The following is a 24,018-nucleotide window of genomic DNA, read 5'->3' as shown; positions in this document are numbered from 1 at the left end:
TATTTTTTTCAGGTTGGCATGGTGTTTTCTTGATATTTTTAAATAGTCAAGTCAATCTCTTCCTTTGTAATGTCTTCCAATTCTTTCATAATTAGAAGGCTCTTCTCTATCTCTAGATCAATTAAATTTTCACTTGTATTTTTTCTAGTATTTTATGGTTTTGTTCTTTATACATGTAATGATTTTATGTCACAGGATACAGGGTAAAGGTCTTTTTTTTTTCTCATAACCATATCTCCTTCACTGTTAATTAAATAAGTTTTCCTTTTCCTCATTGATTTATGATGCCACCTTTATGATCTAACGAGTTCTCTTATTACTTGGTATGTTTATGAGCTTTATAACCCTCTTCCAGTGTCTGTTGGTTTTGGTGCTAGGACTACACTTGTTTTTGATTACTGACTTCTACTCACTCATCAAGAATCATTACCTTCTCCTCCAGGAAGCCTCCCTGACTTTTCCCAAGAGATAATGATCGCTGCCTCCTTTTCCACCTTTATAACGTAAAACTCTGCCTTGTATCACACTTAACAGGGTTGATCTTATCCAGTTACATTCTTGAGAGCAGGGAACAGGTGTACCATATATTCATTAAAATTATGAGATTTGCATGAAAAGGCAGTGATGGCAGAACAGATCTAGTATGGAAAAAATGGAAATTGGCAATTCCCTCATTTGTTCAACAAACATCATTGTGCTATCCATTATGAAAAGATGGTAAAGGTGAATGAATCCTAGATTCCGCCTTAGGGAGTTCACCACTCTGCCGGGGAAAGAGACATGTAAATACGCATGATTAAATACAGCGTGACCAAGCAGAATAAAATAAGCACGTACAAGGAAGAAGAAAGGGAAAAACTAACAGCGAGTAGTGAGCAGTGTTCCAGAGTAGTGGACACCCCTGTGAGCTGAGTTTATGGAGCTTCTTAAATATTATGGAATTTGTAATCAATCTGAAGGACAAAGTACATCAATTCAGATCCTTTAACAGAAGCTACATTAATTTATCCTTCATTGGGGGAACTTTTTAAGGAAGCCTAATGTAGTTTAGGTCGTATGGGCAAGCTGAAGAGAAGCTCTGCTTGGAGGTTGTTTGTGAGCACGAACCTGAGATGACGAGACGGGGACACAGGTGAGAAGGAACCCACAGGTGTGCCTGGGTGAAAACTAGACACGGAGAGAAGATAAAACCCTTCACTATATCTGGCTTCTACTCTAGACACCACTTCCTTGCGTTGGTTTAAAAGCTATGAGGACTGACCCTTTGTTGCGAGAGTGAGCACAGATCCAGGCACCGGGCTCACCTTCTCGCCCGCCCCTCACGGCCCGGGGCTCCGGCCTGAAACCACTGACGTCATGCACACGTGACGTCATCAGCACTGACGCAGCCTGACAGGGAGGGGCCGCCCAGCTCACCTCAGAACGCGGTCAGTTCCAGGGAGCAGCGAGTCGGCCGCCTCGTGTTTGCCCTGAGGGTCCGAATAGTGGGAGCCGCGGGAACCGAAACGCCGAAGTTGCTCAGGAGCTGCGGAGCGCCACCTCCCTGCGCCCCGACCCTCACCCGCAGCCTCTCTGAGGCCCAGGCGCGGTCCAGGCGGCAGCGCGCCCACGAGCCCGCCGCTTACGGCGGTCACGCGCACGCACGCACGCTGGTGCGCACGTTCCCTGAGAACCCGGAAGTGCGAGGGAGAGGAGAGCCACGTGGGTGGAGCTGGAGCGCAGCTCGCATGGGGGAGTCTATCCCGCTGGCCGCCCCGGTCCCGGTGGAACAGGCGGTGCTGGAGACGTTCTTCTCTCACCTGGGTATCTTCTCCTACGACAAGGCCAAGGACAATGTGGAGAAGGAACGAGAGGCCAACAAGAGCGCGGGGGGCAGCTGGCTGTCGCTGCTGGCGGCCTTGGCCCACCTGGCCGCGGCCGAGAAGGTCTATCACAGCCTCACCTACCTGGGGCAGAAACTAGGTACCTCCGCCCCGCCCCCCGTGCCCCTGGAAGAGGAAGGAAAGGGGTTATATTCCCTGGTCGGCAGTGGCTTGGGTCCCCTGTCTCTGTCACTCCTAGCCGCAGGCTCAACTCGGCACTCCCCGGTCTCCTCCCACCGTTCCCTTCCTTCCCTCTGCTTCCACAAACCCCGCCCACCGGCCTCCACTGCAGATAGATTGGCCGATCGGGTGGATGCTCGTTGCAGGGCTGTACCCCAAACCGATGGGTGTATCCATTTTGCCCAGTGCATGGGTTGGTGCCATAAATGAGAAGTTAAGCGAACCCCTTGTCTTCGCTCATCTAAACAGTGACACTGCGGCCAGAGGCGTAAAACTTGGCAGTACAACCTCGCTAGAGTTAATGAACACTATTATTTGGCTTCTTAAGGATCAGGCCCCGGAGAGCTACAGTTGGAGTCCTACCCCCTCTTCGTAGGCCCTCAATAAATATTTAATGAATGAGGAAATAAATGAATACTAGACAGGAAAGGCAGGAAAGAAGCCTACCATTAGCAAGAGAGGACTTATGGGGAAACTGGTAAACACTCCTATTGTCCATAGTAAATCTTGCCCCTAAAAATAAGATGCAAGAGCTGAGTCAACTGATTTTCACTGGTAGAAACGATTAGTATGAATAGATCACAAGGAAATAATATATGTGAAAGCCAAGGGCCATGCATACAAAGTATCACTACTTATAATTACCAATAATAAATATTACAAATCCCGGAGCTTTTAGAGTCCTTTTAGTACTTTGGCCTAATTTGACCCTTTAATTATCTGAGCCACGGAGTCAGGTATGAATGAAGGACACATATATACAATATAGAATAGAAATGTAAAATAGAGTGCAGATTACATTTTGAACCCCCCACCCCCACCCCGTTCCTATGTTGCCTGAAGTTGACCATGTACATCTTGCCTTCAGTAAACACTCAAGGGACAGGGCTTTCTGAGATCTTGGCTTCTGCCTTAGCTATTTGAATAATAACCTGTTATTTAATATGTTGACTTATTGGCAAAGACTGGTCAGATAGTTTCACCTTGTGTATTTTTTCCTCCCATTTTCACACCGTCACGTCTCAAATTTACAATTGCCGTTGCAGTGTTACTGTTACCCTTTCTACAGATGGGCAAATTGTGTATGTGCAGTTGTGTGTGTAGGTGACAGAGCCCAAACCAGAATACCTGCCTTTGAACTGTCAGATTGTGTTTGTGTCCTTATGATTTATAAAAAATTTGTACATGTATTATAATTTAAAGAAACTATATGTGTGTATATATATATGTATGAAAATGGGGAGGATTCTGGCTGTAAAATTGAAGGTGGATAATTTTCTGGCAGTTTTATTGTTTTTAGATTACCCCACCTCATGAAGAATGGTGATTGACCCCAGTGCCGTGATTCTTAATTTTTTTTTAGCTCATCTAAGAATTTGTGTAATACAATTTTGCATAAAATCTGAGAGAGTTCATTTGGATTTCCTAAAGCCTATTTATGGACCCCAGTTTAAAAATCTGCTACTCTAAGTTGTGTGTGCCTGGTTTTAAGTAAACAGAACTGGCTGCCCTGTGTGTAAGAAGATGTGTAAGACCATCACTGTCTCTGACTTGGGTTTTGTGAAGCGCCCTTATTATCTAAAGTGATTAGTTCTGCCTGGACCCCAGGCTGCATGATGAGCCTGAGGACTGAGCCTTGAAATTGACCCTTGGAGCAACTGACACTGTGAAACATGCCCAGGCACACTGTTTAGGCTCCCAGGTGATGTGTCACTTCTGAGTAAATGTTCTGAAAATGGCATATTTAATACCTCATAACTCACATGTGCAGTAAATGTAGGTTCTAGATTTAAAATTTTAACTTTGCAAATATCTCAGAGTTTTTTGCTACTGGAATGTTTGTGACACAACATGCTTACAATATGACTTCACAGTTATTGGGCCGACTCTCCGTTTCCTTAAAAACTTGGGGCAAAAATTTTTGTGTTGCCATTTAAAACATTCCCATGTTCTTCAACTACTTTGCTAATTAGAACATTTATATAGTTTTCTTTAAAAAGCAAAACAAAAAGTTTATGTGTTTTTTTTAAATATTTAAAACATCATTCAAAAAAAGTGAGTCTTTTTGGGGCCCGCTGGGTCGTGTAGCCGTTAAGTTCACGGCTCCACTTCGGTGGCCTGGGTTTCACCAGTTCAGATCCCGGGCACGGACCTGTGCACTGCTTATCCAGCCCTGCTGTGGCAGGCGTCCCACATATAAAGTAGAGGGAGATGGGCACAGATGTTAGCTCAAGGCCAGTCTTCCTCAGGAAAAAGAGAAGTATTGGTGGCAGATGTTAGCTCAGGGCTAATCTTCCTCAAAAAAGAGCGAGTGTTTTTGACCTCACTGTTGTGACTGGTTTTTATCAGAGAACTTAACAGTGAATTCTGATTATAGATGTAAGCGTGGGCCTTTAGACAAGGGACAGACCCGACAGGGACCCTTCTTTTCCTGTCTTGGCTCAGTTCTGAAAAACTTTGGGGGAGCCCTTATCTTGGAGTCTTCTCCTTCCTTTGAGGAGAGAATATACCTGTTTGGGGAGGATCAGTAATTCAATTTTGCTGACTCATTGCCTGTGGAAGATTTTAGAAGGTCATACTTTTCTCCCCTTTGTTTCATTACTGGAGAGTTTCTTCAACCTCTAGTTACTGGAATTTAGCATGGAGGAGAACGACTTAACTTGAGAGCTGTTGTTTACAAATTATTATTAGCAAGAAGTTGTAGAATAAAATACACAATTAGATGTTTTGCATGCTCCTTTCATATACTTGTTTACTTGAAATTTCATAATGTGAGATGGACTGTTGAAATCTTGAGAAATAATGAGAATTCATAAATAGAGCCTTCTGGAAAGAATTCAAAATAATTATGCTTTGTAAATTCAAAAAAATTGAACAGAGAAAGACGTCTGGCGTCTCTGATTCCTGTTTCCCGGCTTGAAGGAAGGCCAGTCCCCTAACCAGGGCAGTCAGCAACTGAGGCTGTGCTCCTGAGAGCCCTGAGAAGAGAGCCTTTTAAAAGAATGCCTGAGTGGTCTGCCCCTTCCTCAGCTGGTTTCACATCCTGCTGATCGAGGTTCACTGATAAGCTTTTGAAGGTAGTCTTTGTATTTATGTGGTGTCCCCACTCCCCAGATAAGGGTAACTGAGGAAGGAAAGTTAAAATTTTCCCCAAGACCACCCTGTTTAACAGTGGCGGTGAGTACAGTTGAGGTCACCTGGCTGGCTGTTCTCTTGAAGCTCCCAGGTCACCACAGAGTTTCAGAAGCTCGGTGGTGAGGTGTCTATCGGTGATAAATGGAAGGGAGAGGGGTTAGCATTATTGCATATGTGCTTTGTTCCAGGCGCGTCACAGACCAGATGGCACTTCATTTTGTCTTCTAGCAGCTCATGACTAGTTTCATGTTAAAAACAGCAACGACTGAGGCCGAGAGTGGCCGAGTCATTTGCACACCTTGTCAACAGTACTAAGATTTCCTTTTTTCCCCGGGATCCTGGTAGCCTGTGTTTTTGTGTACGAGAGATGCAGGTGTATGTTTTTCCATTTTTTGGCATGGCTTGAAAGATAAGATTCACAGGAAAATGAAATTCCAAAGCAGAAATAAAATTTTCGCATTTCCCGGGAGTAACAGCAGTGTTTCATAATCGGATGTTCTCTTTTGTTGTAAATATATTTATGGGGAAGGAGGGCTTTTTAGATCCAGGTCGATGTCATTTGCTAGGTTCGTTATCCGCTGAAATAAATCTGAATCCTCACGGAAGTGGGCTGAGGAATCGGCGCCCGGGTAAAGAAGTCATACACAGGGGCGTTGTTACATTAACGCGTTGTCCCAGGCGTTCCTTTAACTTCTTCCTCAGTGAAGTTATGAATCACAAAATATTTAGATCCCGCTCGTAGGAATCGGCGACTCTGGCCGCTGAAAGCTCACCGAGCCCCGCAGCTTCGCGTCCTTTCCTTTTGGGCGCCGGGAGGCGTCTTGTACTTCTGGTTTCCCTTCCTCACCTGCCACGCGCCTCTGTCTTTTGCTCCCAGGGAGCCAGTCCTTCTTCAGCCGGAAGGACTCCATCCGCACCGTCTACACTTCGCTGCACAACGAGCTGAAGAAGGTGGTGAGCGGGCGCGGGGCCCCGGGCGGCGCCGCCCCGCACGTGGAGGAGCTGCTGTCGCACCTGTCGGAGCAGCTGTGCTTCTTCGTCCAGGCCCGGATGGAGATCGCAGACTTCTACGAGAAGATGTACACGCTCAGCGCGCAGAAGTTCATCAACGCGGAGGAGCTCGTCGGCCTGCTGGACTCCGTGCTCAGGAAGTACAGCTCCAGGTCGGTGTGGGCGGAGGGCGGCGGGGCAGGGCGCGGCGGGCTCTCGGGCCCCGGACTCTCAGCTTGTCCAACACGCTTAGGACAATCTGTGATGAAACAGCTGTGGAGGAGAAAAGGCTGTGTTATAGTCTATACGTAGTCATTGATCACCACGTATCAATTAGGCACCTGCTTTGGGTTTCGTTAACACTATGCTGGTCGCAGACTTCTCTAAGCGATAGTGAAGGAGCAAGGATGAAGTCATCCTTGAAAGGTATGTTATAACTGGTTTTGCTGCTTTTGAATGAGTTAACACAACAAGAAAATTGGATATAAAATAATGTGACTTTTAAACAAACCACCGCTCAAATAAACGTCCCTTTCAAAGCAATCACCTTGGTGCGTTCCCCGCTCTCCCTCTGAGGTAGCTGGTCCTTCACATGTTGGAGACTCTGTCATCACTGCTTTCGGCGCCTGTGGTGTAGCTTTGGTTTTGTCTTCAATTTCCTTAGTGGAGGCATCTGTGCTTTTGAGAAGGGCATACTTAAGTGTTTTGGGATAGGCAAAAAGTTATTTGTAGTCAGTTTCATTTTTTGAAAAAAGATATTGATCAGCTGGAGAACTTCTCTTTGGAGGAAGTTGCTACTTAGGAAGAGATGAGACTGGTTGTATTGCTCCCTGCCTGACCCCAAAAGCAGTACCTAAAGAGTTTGAGAAGCGTTGTGAACGTGTCCACACGAATGACCCCGTCTTGTTTTGGGGTCCCTGGCTGGCATGGTGCCTTCACACAGTGGGTGCTCAGTGGTCGTATGACGCACTGAAAGGAGAGTGGTGGCTGTGAAGGACGCCACTCCTGTGGGTCTATGAGTTCAGATAGTTTGCTAAAAAAGGAAAGGTAGATATGTTAATTAACATTCCCAAAGGAAGGACAATTCTCCTGTGATTAAGGGGCTGGGGAAGGGGACAAAGTGGGGAGATTAGGAGACCTGATGGAGGAGGGGGAATCTGAGGTGACTCTCAGGGAGGGAGGACTTTGAAGGCAAAGGTGGGAAGGGAGGAAGCAGGCGCTTTGAGGCGAGAGGTGACTTCAGAAGACCGAAAGGCTACGGGTTCGGGTACTTCCGTTCTGTCTCCCTGAAATGCTCTCGTCCCAGTTGTCTACTCGTCATTTAGGGCTTGGTCCAAGTGTCAGAGAAGCCTTCTCTCATTATCCCACGAGAACTCTCACTCCCTCAGTCACCATCCCGTTTCCCCACCCTTATTTTCTTCACAGCCTGTATTGCTGTCTGAAATTACTGTTGTTTGCTCAGGGTGTTTTTCCTTTTCTCACAACTAGAATGTGAGCTCCATGGCAGCTTCTGTGTCCTCAGCACCTTGAACAGAGCCTAGCACGTTGTAGGTGCTCAGTAAATGTTTGTTGAATGAATAAGTGAATAGTCGGTAAATAGTGGGGAACCATGAAAGGTTTTGAAGAGGGGACTATCGTTTTCTTGTCTTTCTCTTGGACCATTTACTGTGGCGCTGGAGTGTGGGATGGGATAGCAAAGGGACCGGTTACAGGAGGAGAGGTTAGTGAGCAGGCTGTAATGGATGGGTGATCCGATCGGTGGTAGCAGGGCCTCGTGGTTGCAGGACAGTGAGAAAGGAGATGATGACAAGAAGAGTCCACAGATCTTGGCAACGGGATGGCGGGAGTCATGAGAAGTTTCTGTCAAAGGTGACCTGGCGGTCTTGCACCTCCAGTGATGATATGACTTACAGGATTGAGGAGTCAGCAGGGGCTGGCTTGGAAGGAAGGTACCGAGCAAAACTGGGGGCAAGCTGAGCTTGAGTTGCTGGCACATCTTCAAGTGGAGACTCAGCAGGCGGTTGGAAATGGAGGTCTAGAGCTTAGCTGGAAGGCCGGAAGCAGAGAAGACGTTGGGGGTCCCCTGTATAGAGAAGGAGACTTAAGCGATTTTTTGATTTCAAAACTAAAATGTCACCATATTTTCAATAAGGCAGCTTTTGATTGTGAAGCTTGCAGGAAGAGGAGTGGATGTTTATTACAGCTCTTGAAAGAAACTGGCACATGTTGAGTACCTACTGAGGTATACAAGACCCTCTTATGCGTTATCTGATTTGAGATTCAGGTGTAAACGATGCTCCTTTTGTGGTGTCTCAGAGAAGTTAAGTGTGCCCAGGGTTCTGCAGCTTACCTTTGAACCGAGAGCCCATATTCTGTCTGCATCATTGCTTGTATCAAATATTGGGATGCTTCTTATCCAATCCAGATAAATAATTTGTCTCTGTTGATCATTTTTCAAGTCAAAATAAGTAAATGATAAGTCTATGAAGTAATAGTCTTCTGTTATAGTATGACCGAAGACATCATCGGCGCTTACTACATTCCCCTGCAAGGAATAAGAGTTGTGTACTACTTAAAATCATGTAACTTGTGCATATTCTCTCTGAGCACAAGATAGGTTGGTTAATATATTATTATATTCTTATTCTTCCTTTGTAGTTTTCCCCTAGTTTTTTATTTTGAAATTTTAATCCTACATAAAAAATTTTAAGAATAGTGTAATGAACATAAGAGTTATAATGTGACCAAGAATTCAATTCCTAGGTATATACCCAAGAAAAGTGAAAAAATATGTCAATATAAAAACTTTTACATGAATATTCATAGCAGTATTACTGATAATAGCCAAAAGGTGGAAACAACCGAAATGCCCATCAACTGGATAGATGGATGCATAAATAAATGCAGTATGTCCATACAATGGAATATTATTCAGCAATAAAAAAGAATGAAGTATTGATACATGCTATGACATGGATGAACCCTGAAAAATTATGCTGCATGAAAGAAGCCAGTCGCAAAAGATCACATATTGTATCATTTCATTTATACAAAGTGTCCAGAATAGGCAAAGTCATAGACACAGAAAGTAGATTACAAATTTATGGATACAGAAAATGGTTCTCAAGGGTTGGGAGGGGAGGGAGAATGAGGGGTGACTGCTAAAGGGCATAGGGTTTCTTCTGGGGAGTCATATGATTGTTCTAAAATTAGATGGTGGTGATGGCTGCACAACTCTGAATATGCTAAAACCATTGAATTTTATACTTTAAAAGGGTGTATTTTATGTTTGTGAATTAAATACCGGTAAAGCTGTTACTAAAAAACCCTGTACAATGAACACATAAATATCCTTTACCTAGATTCACTATTATTAAAATTTTGCCACATTTGCTTTCTCTCTCTCTGTATATAATTGTTTCCCTAAGTTGTTTGGAAGTCAAATGCAAGCATCATGATGCTTCACTCCTATTGCTCAGGGTGTATCTTCTAAGAACCATACAAAACTGTAACATAGTTTCCCCCTCAGGAAATGGAGCACCGGTTTTCCACCCTCATCTAATAGACAGTCCGTACTCATATTTCCCCAGTTGTCCCAAAAATGTCCTCCAGAGTTGTTGTTTTATTGTCATGTGTTTTTGATCTTCATGATATATTCTAAATTTTCTTTTTTTAACTTTTAGTAAGTGATACATTAACATGCCTCAAAATTTACAAAGTATAGAAGAATACATAGTGAAAAGTATGCCTCCTCGCCGGTCCCTTAGCTACTTAATTCTCTTCCTAAGAGGCGTAAATGTTAGCAAGTTCTTCCTGTGATGCTGAGAGAGCGTCTATGCATATAAATATACCCATTTTTTTAAACAAATTTTACATGTTTACAAGTTTTCTGTGTTTGGAAGTAGTCTTTTATTTCTTCATCAAATCGGATTAGTATATGTTTTCTTTTAATAAAATAATTTTATGAAAACGAAAAGCTAAAGTACAAGTGGAGGTCTGATTCTCAAGGGGAGGAGATCTCATGTGGTGGTTCCCAAAGGCTAACGTGAAAGGGCTTTGCTGGGCCATCTGGGAAGCTTAAGAAAAGTACTTGTCCTGGGGCCTCGCTGCTTCTCCAAGAGGGTGAAATTTAGTTATTCTGATTGGGTGCCCAGAAACCTGTGTGTTTTAGAAGTTCCCTGTGATACTGATGCGCCATCTGCATGAACAAATTGGATAGATAAGAGAAAGATGCCAACACTAGGATATATATACCAGGTCTTGAACCTTACTGATGTGTGTGCGTGTGCATGTGTGTGTATGTGTGTTTCTCTCCTAGGAATGATTATTACTCTTTAACTGTTTTCGTTGTTATTTTATTAGATTTGCGATCTGTCTATCATCTTTGAACCTTCTTTGAAGCATCCCACTTCCCAGAGCCTTGGGAATCTCTCCCATTTCCTGCAAAAGCCCGGATTTCCTTCTTGGAGGTCGTAGGGAAGTACTGGGCTGTGTCCGTCGTCCTTCTGAGTGGGTGCTCACGGAGCTGATCACATGTGGTCAATGAGAGTTTCCATCTGCAGTCTCCACCTTCCACCCACGCTGTCTTTCTCTAATTAATAGGGAATTACTGATCACAGACACATCCCAGCCTGAAAATTATCTAAATTAGAGGCTTTGTGTTAATTTGAACAACATAGATTTCTTATTTAAGAAATTCTGAAAAGTTGAAATCCTGTATAATATATTGATTTTCTTTGGGAAGTGAGATTATTTTAGTTATAAATTAATGTGATTGGTCCTTTGCCAGGATCATCTTTTTTTCTGTAGACTTTTTGATTTGGCATCTGTGCTACACGAAACATTTCTTTCATAGTTCCAATGTTCTAGAGAAATAATTCATATTTTACTATTCTGCTGTATTCAAAGAGTTAATCCTTTTCCCAAAGGACCCAATTTCTCTTTCAGGGACTGTTTATTTGCCCCAGTATATCTGATCCATGTCAGAATGCTTATAAAAAATTGTGTGAAGCTTTCATCTTTCAAACGATGAAATGTCTTTGTATTACAAAAATTAACAAGTGTGAAGTATAACATGGAGTGGAACCCCCTGGCCCTGATTTGTGATGCAGATCCTGGGTGAGTCGTTGCAGTATCCCATTGCTTTCAGACAGCAGACAGCATGCCCTGTTTTTCTTCTCTGGGAGCCGGTTGTGTTCAGAGTAGAATGGTAAAGCTTTCCTCTTTACCGTTTGATAAAATTCTTGCAAATGCAAATTCTTGTCTGAGAGGCACAGTCATGTGTGCTGCTGCATTTCAAGTTGAATAATTGACATTAATCCTAGAAGACTTTTTGTTGTGGGCCACTTAGAAGAAAAACGTGAATTTCCCTCATATAGGGTCAGAGTGTCTGTTTTTCCTTGAGTGCTTTTGAGGAGAGGTAGAACTTGGGTTTTTTTGCAAAGAAGCATCAGTGGAATTTTTCTTTTGATTCTGTAGAATTTATTTTAAATTTATTTATCCAGCTGTTTCGTACAGTGAGCATAAAAGAAAATTCGGGCTTATCTTTCTGTTTTGTGGCTAAAACAAAACTGGAAGATAGATTATAAATGCAAATTAGTATTTACTCTCCTAAATCAAGAATATAATTATCAGGGCCAGCTGGTGGCCTAGTGGTTAAGTTCAGCGCACTCTGCTTTGGTGGCCTGGGTTCAGTTCCTGGGTGCAGACCTACACCACTCTCTTAGTGGCCATGCTGTGCTGGCTGCCCATACACTAAAAAGTAAAAGAAGATTGGCATGGATGTTAGCTCAGGGTGAATCTTCCTTAGCAAAAAAACCAAAAAAAAAAAAAAAAAATATATATATATATATATATATATATAATTTTAAGAAATAATGATTTTAAAGAAGTCAGCAAGTCAAGTTACATGAAATTTCTGTTTGTGTTTTAGAAAGCACAGTTTCTTGATCTGAATGGTTCAAATGACAGAATTTTCACCAAAGGCAAAACTATGATTTATTTAGGCTTTATGTCCTTTTTCCTTCAAAAAAAGATTTGTGATAAAACTGTTAATGAAACAGTTAATTGTGTGTGTCTGGTTCAACAAGGTTAATTATTGCACCCTGAAAATTTCATTTCAGCAAAAGTAATAATAGTGGGATTTCTAGGGACACATTCTCCTCCAGCCTTTGAGCCTTGATCTTAACAGTGAAGACTCAAGGCCTTCTGGGAGCTCGCCCAGGCTGCCTCATCAAGTTCGTGTAGGCCCATCTCATGCCTTAAATTGCACCCAAACTCTCAGTGAAAGGCAAGACGCTTCAAAGAGAAACCATTGAGCATTTTAGTGCATAACAGTGCATAGTGTGTGTTCGCCATAAGTATTTGCCATTTCCTTCCTTGGTTTCTGTTATTTATTTTGCTTAGAATGTCCTTGAATTTGTAGGGGAGGAAAAGTATCTTTTTCCTTTACCCTTCTAAGTTCTTAGCTGGGAGCCCTTTAACAAAAGACAGATTAACAAGAGAAAAGCATACACATTTATTTAATGTAAATTTTACGTGACGTGGAGCCTTCGTAAGGAAATGAAGGCCTGAAGAAGCGGTTACACTGTGTTTTTATGGGAGGTTTAATGAAGAGTGGAGAGTCTTGGCAAAAGTGCCAGGATGAGAAAGGATCTGAGCCAAGTGTGGTGAACCGGGGGAAGCAGCAAGGCCTCCTCGTTCAGGTTCCTCTGTGTCGCTGTAGTCTTGGAGATAAGGATGCTCCTGTCTTCAGGATGTGGGGAGGCCCCTCTCAAGGAGGGTTTGTGACCTGCTTCAGGGGCTTGTCCGAGAGTCCTTCCTGCACCTGCTGTTTCTCACACTCCTTCAGCTTAAAACGTTCAGGAGGCCAAGGGGCCATATTTTGGGGTGGTGTGTTCTGAACCCTGCCACATTCTTCTATTATCTATCATTTCTTGATTGCTGCAATAATTCTGCATAACAGATCAGCTCACAGTTCACACTGGCGGGCGTGCAGGTTTCCCAGGCTGGCTCAGCCTGGAAGCTCTGCTGAGCGCTCCTGGTCTCTCTGGGCATGGCTTCCTGCTGTGAGCTTTGGGCTCAGTTGCCCACTTTTGTTGATTCTGGGCCCAAGGTCAGAGGGGAAGCAGCTACCCCGTGGCAACGGTCGGAGACGAAAGGACAAGCCCAGCCAAGCTCATTCTAAACTTTGCTTGCGTCAGATCTGCTAACACCCCTTTGGCCAAAGCAAGTCCCATGGCCCAGTCCACTGTCCAGGGGAAGGGACACTCTGCCTCTCATGGGAGGAACTACAGGGTCACCTGGCAAAGGATGGGGAGTCCGGTGGTTAAGGATTGGGGCCAGAAATTTCAGTCTTGTCTTCACGTGGCTGAATCCTGCCTGCTCGTTAAGCTTGTGGCTCGGTTTGAATCCTCTGTCCTCTGTGCCTCCGCAGGCTCTCACCCCAAAGGTTGCCCCTTCTTCCAAGCCCCCTTCTGTTTGTGCCCCTCCCAGGAGATGTGTTGCTTTCCACTTGCACCATTGTCAATACCTCCTCTACTGGGGGAGGTCCTGTAGGCAGACCTCTGGCTAATTCCTCTTTATATCCTCAGTGTGTTTGTATTTAAAAAACTAGTGAACTAATTGTTTTAAGTCAGAAGAGATTACAGATTTTTTTTATTGTGGTAAAATATACATAAAATCCACCATTTTAACCATTTTTGAGTGTATGGTTCTGTGGCATTTAGTGCATTCACACTGTGCTCTGGATTTATTTTTACTGAGCTTCTGACTTCCACATGCAGGACCTGCGTCCTTCCTTTGGAGGAAACTCCACGGTGCGGGTTTGTGAAGGAGGGCGTCCTTGCTCGTTCTCTTTGTCTGGCTCTCTTTTCTGGCTTTCTTTAGAGCAGATGTTCTCTGCAAATAGTTGCCGGTTTATTCTGCATTCAGACCCTTTGAAGCTTGCAGCCATAGCTGAGGTTTGTGTTTTCGGATTACAGCAATTGAACAGACCCCTGTAGTGTGCGCCGTGAAAAGGGAGGAGGCAAGAGCAGAGTGGGAATGGGGAAATGATACGTCGTGATGCTGAGCTCAGAGTCTTGGCAGAATGACATCAGCGTGAATTTTTAGCTCTCCTTAAGGATGAAAAATATGTTCGACATTCGCATTTATCCTAATAATTGTTGAGCATTTAAACACTTCCAGTATACGTTTATGGAAGAGCTTGTTCAGAATTCTTTCTGAGAGTTTGTACAGAGAATTCATGTTCTTTCAAGGAGAACATTGAATATAAATGATGATTTCCAACTGGAAGCAGAAAAATAACTTTGAGTATTGTTGTTTGTGGTAGAATTTTCTCCAAACTCATACCATTTTCCTTTTATTAACAGTCTTATTGCGTTCATAATTCCTTGGCAAGTTTTCTTCATACCCATAATTATAGAATCTTGTGATACTTACTGCTCATTAAGTGTCAAAGAGCCTAAAAGCTAAGGTGGTAGAAGCATTTCTTACAATTCAAAGATTTTGAGACGTGCTGCTATGGTGGAGTTGTGTGTGTGCGTGTTAGATGGTTTTCTTGTTTTGGTGAGGAAGATTATCCCTGAGCTAACATCTGTGCCAGTCTTCCTCTATTTTGTATGTGGGACGCCACCACAGCATGGCTTAGTGAAGAGTGCGTAGGTCCATGCTAGGATCTGAATCCGTGAATTTAACCGCTACACCACTGGGCCAACCCCTAGACTTTCTTAATGTTTATTTAAAAGCATATAATTCTTGAAGAGGCCAAATTAGCTAATTAATTAAGCATATGAGCTAGAGGATTTGAGATCTGATTTTCTAATTCTTTGAGTATCTTATTAGACTAGACTCTTCACTCATGTCTTAGCTTCCCTATCTTGAAGGATGTTGAGAGTAAAATGCCACCAGTAATAAAAAAAAAAATGTGTTATTGTCATGTGAATAACTACATCCTATTTATCAGATGATAATCAGTTTCTGTCTTATAATATCCAACCTCGTATGTATTCTCTTAATCATAATCCCTTCAATTAGTGTTTAAATGTATTTTTAAAAAGTCTAGGGGCCGGCCCCGTGGCACAGCGGTTAAGTTCTCACGTTCTACTTCCAAGGCCCGGGGTTCGCCGGTTCGGATCCCGGGTGCGGATATGGCACCACTTGTCAAGCCATACTGTGGTAGGCATCCCACATATAAAGTAGAGGAAGATGGGCACGGATGTTAGCTCAGGGCCAGTCTTCCTCAGCAAAAAGAGGAGGATTGGTGGCAGATGTTAGCTCAGGGCTAATCTTCCTCAAAAAACAAAAATACTCTAGGTATACTTGTGATGCTTTTGTTCCTAATTGTTTAATTGATAACTAGCATTTTCCTCTTCAGCTGGGGCCAAAACAGAGCTGTGTGAGAAGTTTCTGTCTCGTTGACTGTGAAGCAAGTACACTGCATGGGCTCAGGCTTTAAATCGCCTCCCGTGGTGCCTAGGGCATAAGACATGCTCAGTAAATGCGCGACCTTGCCCACCTTTAAAATGGGGTCCTTGCTAAGTGGATTCCTGCAGCCTTCGCAGGTGCCTTGGGTCTTCAGGGGGAGTGTGAGGGCTGAGGTAGGCCTCTTGAGAAGGAGGGTGCACCGGGCCAGGCAGACACTGAAAGTCCCTCGGCGTTTCTCAGAAGAAAAAGACTAAGCAAGAAGCTTGCAAGGGGTCTGTGCAGAGAGGACTCTCCTTAGCCGTTCTAGTCTGCTGTTACAGAGCTTCATTTAGATCAGAAACAACAGAATCAATGAGGCAGGAAGTAGGATCCTAGTCTTGACATAGTTGGTGACCTCATTGACTGAACTTCCACTACGTGCCACATGCTGTAGAGACAAGGGGGTGAAGGCAGTAGGCAGCTCTCATTTCCCTCTGGGAGGAGCTCAAAGCAAGGGTGACCACATGTCCCAGTTTGTCTGATAAATTACTCTATAATTAAACTGCTAAAGGGGAAGACAGGTATTAAGAAACTAAAGGTTGTAATTGGGGGACCTGACCTAGTCTGAGGGTGGACAGAGAAGACATTTCTAAGGAAGTGACTCTGAGGAGGGGACCTGAAGCATCAGAGAGAAGCATTGATGAGAAAGGGAGCATCCTGCTCTCCCTAGCCTCAGGGCCTTTGCACATGCTCCTTTCCCCTCTATCTGGAAGAGAGGATACTCCCACATCCTGTCTCCTTCTCCTCAATATTACTGTTACAAGTAAAGTAGAAAATGTTTTACAAACAGCAGGTAGCAGTCCATGAGTCATAAAATTAATTTAATGACTACTAATCCAATTACAAAATGTATATTAAATATCAAGAGTACATTGTAAATAACAAGTTTAAAAAACTCTTATGTGTGTGTGTTCTTAGTCACAATATAAAGTGTATTTCTTACTGTAGATCATGGTCAAAAAAACTTTTAAACGTTTTGTCTAGAACAAGTAGAAATGAAATTGCACTACTATCTTAACCTTCTTTGTGATATTATTGCATTTCTAATTATTTATTTAATGTCTGGAGAAAGTGAGAAGAATGGGAATTTGGCTCAAGCTGAAAAGGGACCAGATTATTCATGGCCTTGTAAGCCTTCTTAAGGATTTTGGGCTTTATCCTAAGATAAATGGAAGGGGACTAAAGTGTTAGATATTTTTTATTTAGCTGCCATTTTGTTTTTAACCGTGATTAAATGTGAAGGGAATTTGGGAACTAGGGTTGAATAAGGGCTTTCGGGTACATGTCCTATTTCTTTAATAAACACTTACTGATCATATACTGTGTCTCACATGTAGGTTTATAGTCTGTACTCTCATCAGAAAAATCGGTTTAATAACACCTTATGGAGTTACTGTGAAATCAGATAAGTTACATAGTGTGTTATGCACACACTCAAGCGATGTTTTCATGGCCTTTTCTTTACCTGCTCCTCCTTAGGGCCGCACCCTGGAAGAGGGTGCCTCGTTTTGATGATAATGCTAGTCATGCAATTCCCGGAATAAATAAAATAAGTTAAGAAAGAATTATAGCTGATTTAATTTCTCTGTATTTGAAAAGAATGTAGCCACTGTTCTCATTTTTTTCCAGACATCGGGCTGCTTCCACAGGAGAATAGGATGTTGACATAATTCTGAAATGGTGAAGTTATGTCAGAATGACTTTTTAAATAAATCAACCTGGAATCCTTCCATTTTTCCTTCCTCTGCCCCGACACATAATATTATTTGTCTGGCCACATTGTTTTTTTGAGGGTAGAAAATGTCAGCGTGGAGTAACATTTCCACTTAATTCTACTGATTTCCCTTCCCCTTTAGATTCCACCACCCCATCCTCAGTCCTTTGGAGAGCAGCTTCCAGCTGGAAGTCGATGTCCTGAGTCACCTCCTGAAGGCCCAGGCGCAGGTCTCGGAGTGGAAGTTCCTGCCGTCCCTGGTGAACTTACACAGCGCTCACACCAAGCTGCAGACCTGGGGCCAGATCTTTGAAAAGCAGAGGGAGACCAAGAAACATCTGTTTGGAGGGCAGTCTCAGAAGGCCGTGCAGCCCCCACACCTTTTCCTTTGGCTGCTGAAACTCAAAAACATGCTCCTTGCCAAATTTAGCTTTTACTTCCACGAGGCCCTGAGCCGACAGACAACTGCTTCAGAAATGAAGGCCTTGACTGCCAAAGCCAACCCGGACCTATTTGGAAAGATTTCCAGCTTCATCAGGAAATACGATGCTGCCAATGTGTCCTTAATCTTTGACAACCGGGGTTCCGAGAGCTTTCAGGGTCACGGCTATCACCACCCCCATTCCTACAGGGAGGCTCCGAAGGGTGTGGACCAGTACCCAGCGGTGGTGTCTCTGCCCAGCGACAGGCCCGTCCTGCACTGGCCCAACGTCATCATGATCATGACGGACCGCACGTCCGACCTCAACAGCTTGGAGAAAGTGGTCCACTTCTACGACGACAAAGTTCAGAGCACGTACTTCCTGACGCGCCCGGAGCCGCACTTCACCATTGTCGTCATCTTTGAGTCCAGGAAATCCGAGCGAGACTCCCACTTTATTTCCTTCCTCAACGAGCTCTCACTCGCCCTTAAGAACCCCAAAGTTTTTGCCAGTCTGAAACCTGGGTCCAAAGGCTAGCAGGTGGTTTGTGCGAAAGGTTTGCAAGACCGGGAGCTGTGTTCTTGATTGCTCCGATGGTCCGCAGAGCTCTGCCATGAGAGTTGCCATCCGTTCCTCCTTCGTTCAGAGCTAAATTCAAGACAAATCCTCCCTCCTTGTGTCGCACACTTTCTAAGCAATTCAGGCCAATCGAGTTAAGTATCCAAAGAGTAGTCCAGGAAGTGATGATGGCTCCTGTGTCTCCCCGGGACGGCAAAGTGCTTTCAGTCTTTCCTCCTATTTTCCTGCGTTTCGTGTAGACTGAGTATTTATTGGCCTCTGATTTTTCTTTCCAGATGTTTTATGCTGTTCTAAACATTGTGTTCTAACGCAATGCCAAACGCCCTCTCCCTCCCCCCCGCCCCATGAGGAATTGGGATATCACATGGCCTTTTTAGAATTAAGGACTGTATGTTTTCTATTTCATAAATTGACAGATTAACATGAAATTATTGGTTTTATGATTCTGACCTATAAATTAATATTTTTGATGCCAAACCTAGGGTCTTGGTGAGAAATTTCAGTCGGTTATTGATGCTGAAGGTGAAGCAGAGCGTTCCGTAGCGTCAGCTCTGAGCTGTTCAGAGCCCCCGCACGCTGCTTCGGTAGCCATGGGCTCTTTTGGGGCGATCTACACACCTAACTGCATTTGCTTTTTTCCTTATAAAGTTTGAGTTTTTCAGTCTGGTTTAAGGTCAGCCTCAGCCATTCTGCTGGGTTCTTCATTCTTCAGCATATTATCTGCTCGGCCTTCTATTTATCACCTTTCTGCTGAAATGTATGTTCACGGTTGGCTCCACTCCCTGGTTATTTTTAGGCCGAAAAGGCACACAGTTTTGGTTTTTCAGCCAGTTTCAGACATTCACGCGACTTAGCCTACTTTTATAAAATCAAAATGGAATTGCTGTACTTGCTAAAAATGAATCGTGCATTCTGAAGCCGTCTTCGTAGTTGAGTGACCAGCTCAGTCCTTCAGCACCTCTGCACACGGGTTCCGTCCTGTCTCCTGCACACTGTTCTTGGAAGAAGTGATGCATCTTAGCATGTGCCGCTCGAGCGCTTCCGTCAGCCGGTGTTCCCAGGGAGGAGACGGAGCCGCGAAGGCATCGTGGGCTCTGGAGACCTGCACTTACTTTTGGGTATTGACTCAGAATAAAAATCAGCCACAAAGAGTAACTGAGATGTTACTTTCCGCTGGTTCCTTCAGAGCTCGTGTGCAGTGTCACGGTCAGATCGGTCCTGTTTCTCGTGGTTGCACAGAGGCGTCGTTCCAGGGGGCAGCCGCAGCAGGCCGGCCACAGCGTCGGCCAAGACCAGAGAGCCCCTCCGAGTCCGGGCAGGAGGCCTGCCCGCCTCAGTCAGCACTACCTGGTGGAGGAGCCGCTGACCTATTTTCTGCGGAGAACATGTGTTTTTCTTTTTCTTTTTTTAAAAGAAAAGTCATATGATTTGTAAAAAGGCATTTTGCTTTAAATAGAAAGTAGTGATTTACCTCTGCATTTTATTCGCTCAGGTTCTGTAAAAATCTGAACAGATGTACAACACTGACCCGACACAAAAAGCTGAAAACAATTGGAACTAAGAAGTCAAGTCATTTTCCCTCTCTTTTGTGTTTTTCCAAGAAGCTGAAAAAATTCCTTGCTGTGCATGCATTGTTTTTTTCCTAGATAGAAGCACCGTTAGCCTTAATGATGGGGTCTCCCATGTACCGAAAAGAAAATATGCCTAGTGGGACATGGAGAAGAGTGTAAAGAAAACATATATACAATATTTAAATAATCAGTCCTTACCTACAACATATTTGAATTGTATATTTATTTTTAAACATATTTTGGTTCAAGCTACGAAACAAAGTCATTTTACTAGGAGAGTTATCCTCTAAAATCAGTAATGAAATGATCTGTAAAGTCCTGTGCTTTGCTAATTGGAACAGTAAATCCACATATTTTCCACAGACTGCTTATTTTGAAGTTTGTTTCTAAACCACAACTTGACCAATTTTCATGGGTAACTGGGAGTGTGGCCCACACTCACTGAGTTTGCCCACGAGTCCATCAAGGAGTGTTTCATTTTAAGAAGCTGTGTGGACACAGGGTGGACATTGACAAGTTTGTCCTCTCTTGGGTCCAACCTGATAACTGACTACATTATTTTAGGGAGTGTGTGAAAATAAAGCCGAATTCTTCACTGAGGCGCTGATACCTTTGATGTAATTGCTTTGTCCATTTGGACATAATTGGAGAAAATTTACTTTCAAGAAAGAAAATAGTTGGTATTTCACTGCGCTCCCAGTGGAGTCACTCAGGTGATCTTTAAAGTATGTCCACCGTCTGACCAAGCAGCAAACTTGCAGTTTCATTTCTTTAGCAAGCCAGCCTCTGAGCTTGGCTCCCCGATCTATAAAACGGGGACGAGGAAACGTGGGTTGCCTTTTCCAAAGGATATGTAAGACTGGAGTGAGATCATGCATGTAAAGAAGGCTTGGAAAACTTCCTCGGGTTTGAAAGCTGTATCCATAAAAGATGGACCGCTCTTCTCTGACACTCGACACCTCTGCTGCTCTTGTCTTTCTCTGCAGGAAGGTGGCAACTCTGTGCTTAGTCATTAAGTTTGAACAGCACTTAGAGAGCTGGTTTAGGAGAGGAGGAGATAAATGCTAACCAACGCACCCACTCTTCTTTTAGAATCTTTGTGGCTCTTTGTTCCCAAAGTTTGGGGTTGATTGATAGCATCATCTCAGTTCTTCTGTAGGCCTACTGATTTTTTTTTCGTCTGGTTGCTCTGTCAGAGAGATGTGTTAAAATCTCCACCCGTGATTGTGGATTTCTTCCTTGATTTCTGTCAGCTTCGCATTTTGCATTCTGAAGCCTTTTATTAGGCCCCTATACGTTTATAATTTTTATGTTCTTATCATGTGTTAACCGTTTTATCGTGATGACGTTTCCTGCTCTATCTCCATTCCGTGACTACTCTTCCCTTTGAGGTCCCTTTTGCCCGATATTTTTATGACCGTTCCAGCTTGCTTATGCTTGCTCTTGGCATGGTATGTCTTTTTGCATCCTCTCACTTTTCATCTATTTGTGTCTTTACTTTGGTGAATTGTCTCGAGTAAGAGCTAAAGAGAGGAGACTGATCAGAAGGAGCGGTGAGAACCCTGTGCTCTCCCGGCGTCGGGCTCTGCCTGTTGACGGGACTGTTGAGTTCATTTCTCCCGTAATGTCCTTGCAGCCAGGGTTTGGCTGATGGGGTCCTGGAGCCGTCATTTAACATGTTTTTCTGTCCTCTTTTTTTTCCCTTCGCATTTGGAGTTAAATCAAGAGATTTTATCAGATTCAGTATTGTTTTTGTAATAGTACTGTTGTGTATTTTATTAGGAGGCAGCTAATATCTGGCATTACCTAGATCGGTTATAGCACTCGAGGTTATAAAATAGTGATATTCTAATTGTGTCATTCCTTTTTTTTTCTTCTTTGTGAGGAAGAGCAGCCCTGAGCTAACATCCTTCACCAAACCTCCTCTTTTTACTGAGGAAGATTGGCCCTGAGCTAACGTCTGTGCCCATCGTCCTGTATTTAGTATGTGGGACGCCTGCCACAGTATGGCTTGCTAAGTGGTGCACAGGTCCACACCGGGGATCTGAACTGGTGAACCCCGGGGCACCGAAGCGGAACACATGAACTTAACCTCTGTGCCACCGGGCCGGCCCCCTTTCTTTTTTTATTTATTAGACAGAATATTCTACAAAGAGAAACTTCACCTCTAACTATGGTTACCTTGAAGGACAGTTCATAGGAATGGCTGGATAAATGCTGGATTCTTATGCCAGTTTAAAAAGAAATTAGTTCCTTAGCATCTTCCAGAGGTAGAGTTTTTAAAGAAATAAATATGTGTCAGTTTTTGAGGATTTCTGCCTTCTGCTTCTTAACTCCGAATTTGACACAAAGCAGCCATCTCTTCCCCTTACCACAAGACACTTTTATGAAAACGGTTAAGACCTCCCTTATTTCTTCCTCATGGTTAATTTTCTCTCTTAATTACTGTTGACTATTTTCCTCCCTCCCTCCCTCCCTTCCTTAGTTTCTAATAATCTTCCTCACCAATTCCACTTTAGTCACTTTTTTCCCTGCCTCAGGGAGCCAGGACATACCCCAGTGGTCTCTGACCCAGTTTGGGAAAGCAGCATCTGAAAGCATTCGTTTCAATTGTTTTTACCACCAGTTAGTTTTTTCAGGCAGTGACGAAGGAATACACAGAGGGGAAAAGTTCAGTGCTGACACTAATGGAGTGACCGCGGTGAAGCCCAGCCAGCGCGTGAGCCCGCGGACACTTAGCCGGCAGCCGCCAGCAGCGCTGTGTGTGTGTGGTAGATAGTTGGCAAGAAAATCTCAGAACTAAAAGCTTTCCAAGTGTATTTTTACTATGATTTTTTATTATTAAGTAGATCATTCTTAGTCTATTTGCTATAATTCATCCGCGTAAAAACATTGCATTCACTTCTGATTTTGCTTTTCCTTTAAGTAAAAGTTTAAGAAAATAGATTTTTTTTTCCCCATCTAAGTAAGAAAGGAAAAAACATGCCATTTGACTCCCCAAGAATGCCCTGTAGGTAGAGTTTAGCACTTCCCTCTCTCCTTTTCCACCAGGTTCCTGTTACCAGTGCGATGTTTCGTGGCCTTTGGCCTGAATCCTGGTCCGCGGCTTCTCCAGAGGAAATGAGTCAGAAGAAACGGGTTTGGTGTGGGCTTCTGCCTTTGCAGCTTCTCTTGATAGCGTGTGAATCCATAAGGCTTCATTAATGCAAGTATTTTGACTTGTCTGCATATTTTTTCAATGTGCTTTTGATGATAAAGTCTGTTTCTGGGATACTTTAAATTTAAAAACATAGGGTATGTGTAAGATACTGCTGCTAGAAAGTGGAGAGATGCAGATGGCTTCCTCCTTCTGTGGCCCCCTCCCTAGTGTCAGAACCTGGGGGTAGCTTCTGGGTGATGGTTTACCTCAGGGAGGGTTGTGAGGGGCAACTGCGCTGGGGAGCACTTGGAGGGAGGACCACTAAGACGCGCAGTGGCAACAGCAGGAAAATGTAGGAAGGCGCTTGACGTTGATGTAGGAGAGGAACACAGCTCTTAGGCCCTTGTCTAGCTTTGTCCCTAGGTGCTGAATTCTGCCTTTGCTAGTCTTGAAAACTGTAGAGTAATTCCAGAATCCAGTTAAATTTGAGAATCTGATGGCTCGTTTGGTCTAAGCTTTATAATGACTCAGCTGGTCAAACTTCTAGATTAGGTCTAGACTCATTTCATTTTCGGTCTGACGAGATATGGCGGTGCAGGACACCCCTGGACCCTAGGGCCATCCTAATCTCAGTCCCTCCGGGCTAGGCCAGCGTTAGAGAAGTCCCCAAAGCAGAAGCAGATAGATAGAATGTTGAATTCAACATGCATTCATGTAACAACCATTAAACATCAACTGTGCTAAGGCTGGTGACACAACAGTCAACCAGGACAAAGATGGGGCCTGCCTGGTTGGGGCTGGTGATGAAGAGAGCTGGCTCCAACCGCCCAGGCAGGCTGGGAGCTGAGAGGGCTGGGAGCTGAAAGGCAGTGGATACTCTTCAAGGTTGTTTTATATGCATACCTCTCTACCAGTTTTGAAAAACCATGATACCTTGATGGATTTTTACAAAACATCCGAA

At 43.8% G+C, this 24,018-nt stretch overlaps 1 protein-coding gene and 1 long non-coding RNA gene across 2 annotated transcripts in view; one reads left to right on the top strand and one right to left on the bottom strand.

Moving 5' to 3' along the window:
* LOC139083645 (uncharacterized) overlaps window positions 1–1,599 on the bottom strand; it is a 59,238-nt gene extending 57,639 nt beyond the window's left edge. The window contains exon 1 of the long non-coding RNA XR_011540529.1: window positions 1,417–1,599. This is a non-coding gene — a long non-coding RNA (uncharacterized lncRNA). The remainder of the gene's footprint in view (window positions 1–1,416) is intronic.
* On the top strand, window positions 1,379–20,525 carry KICS2 (KICSTOR subunit 2). The gene is made up of 3 exons (XM_008524594.2): window positions 1,379–1,962; window positions 6,055–6,340; window positions 17,489–20,525. The coding sequence occupies exons 1-3, from the start codon at window positions 1,728–1,730 to the stop codon at window positions 18,303–18,305; spliced, it is 1,338 nt and encodes a 445-aa protein (XP_008522816.1). The 5' UTR covers window positions 1,379–1,727; the 3' UTR covers window positions 18,306–20,525.
* Window positions 20,526–24,018: the final 3,493 nt, after the last annotated feature.

The sequence above is a fragment of the Equus przewalskii genome, chromosome 5, assembly GCF_037783145.1.
Source record: "Equus przewalskii isolate Varuska chromosome 5, EquPr2, whole genome shotgun sequence".
Classification (NCBI taxonomy): Eukaryota; Metazoa; Chordata; class Mammalia; order Perissodactyla; family Equidae; genus Equus; species Equus przewalskii.
This window is presented reverse-complemented; position numbering and strand designations above follow the sequence as displayed.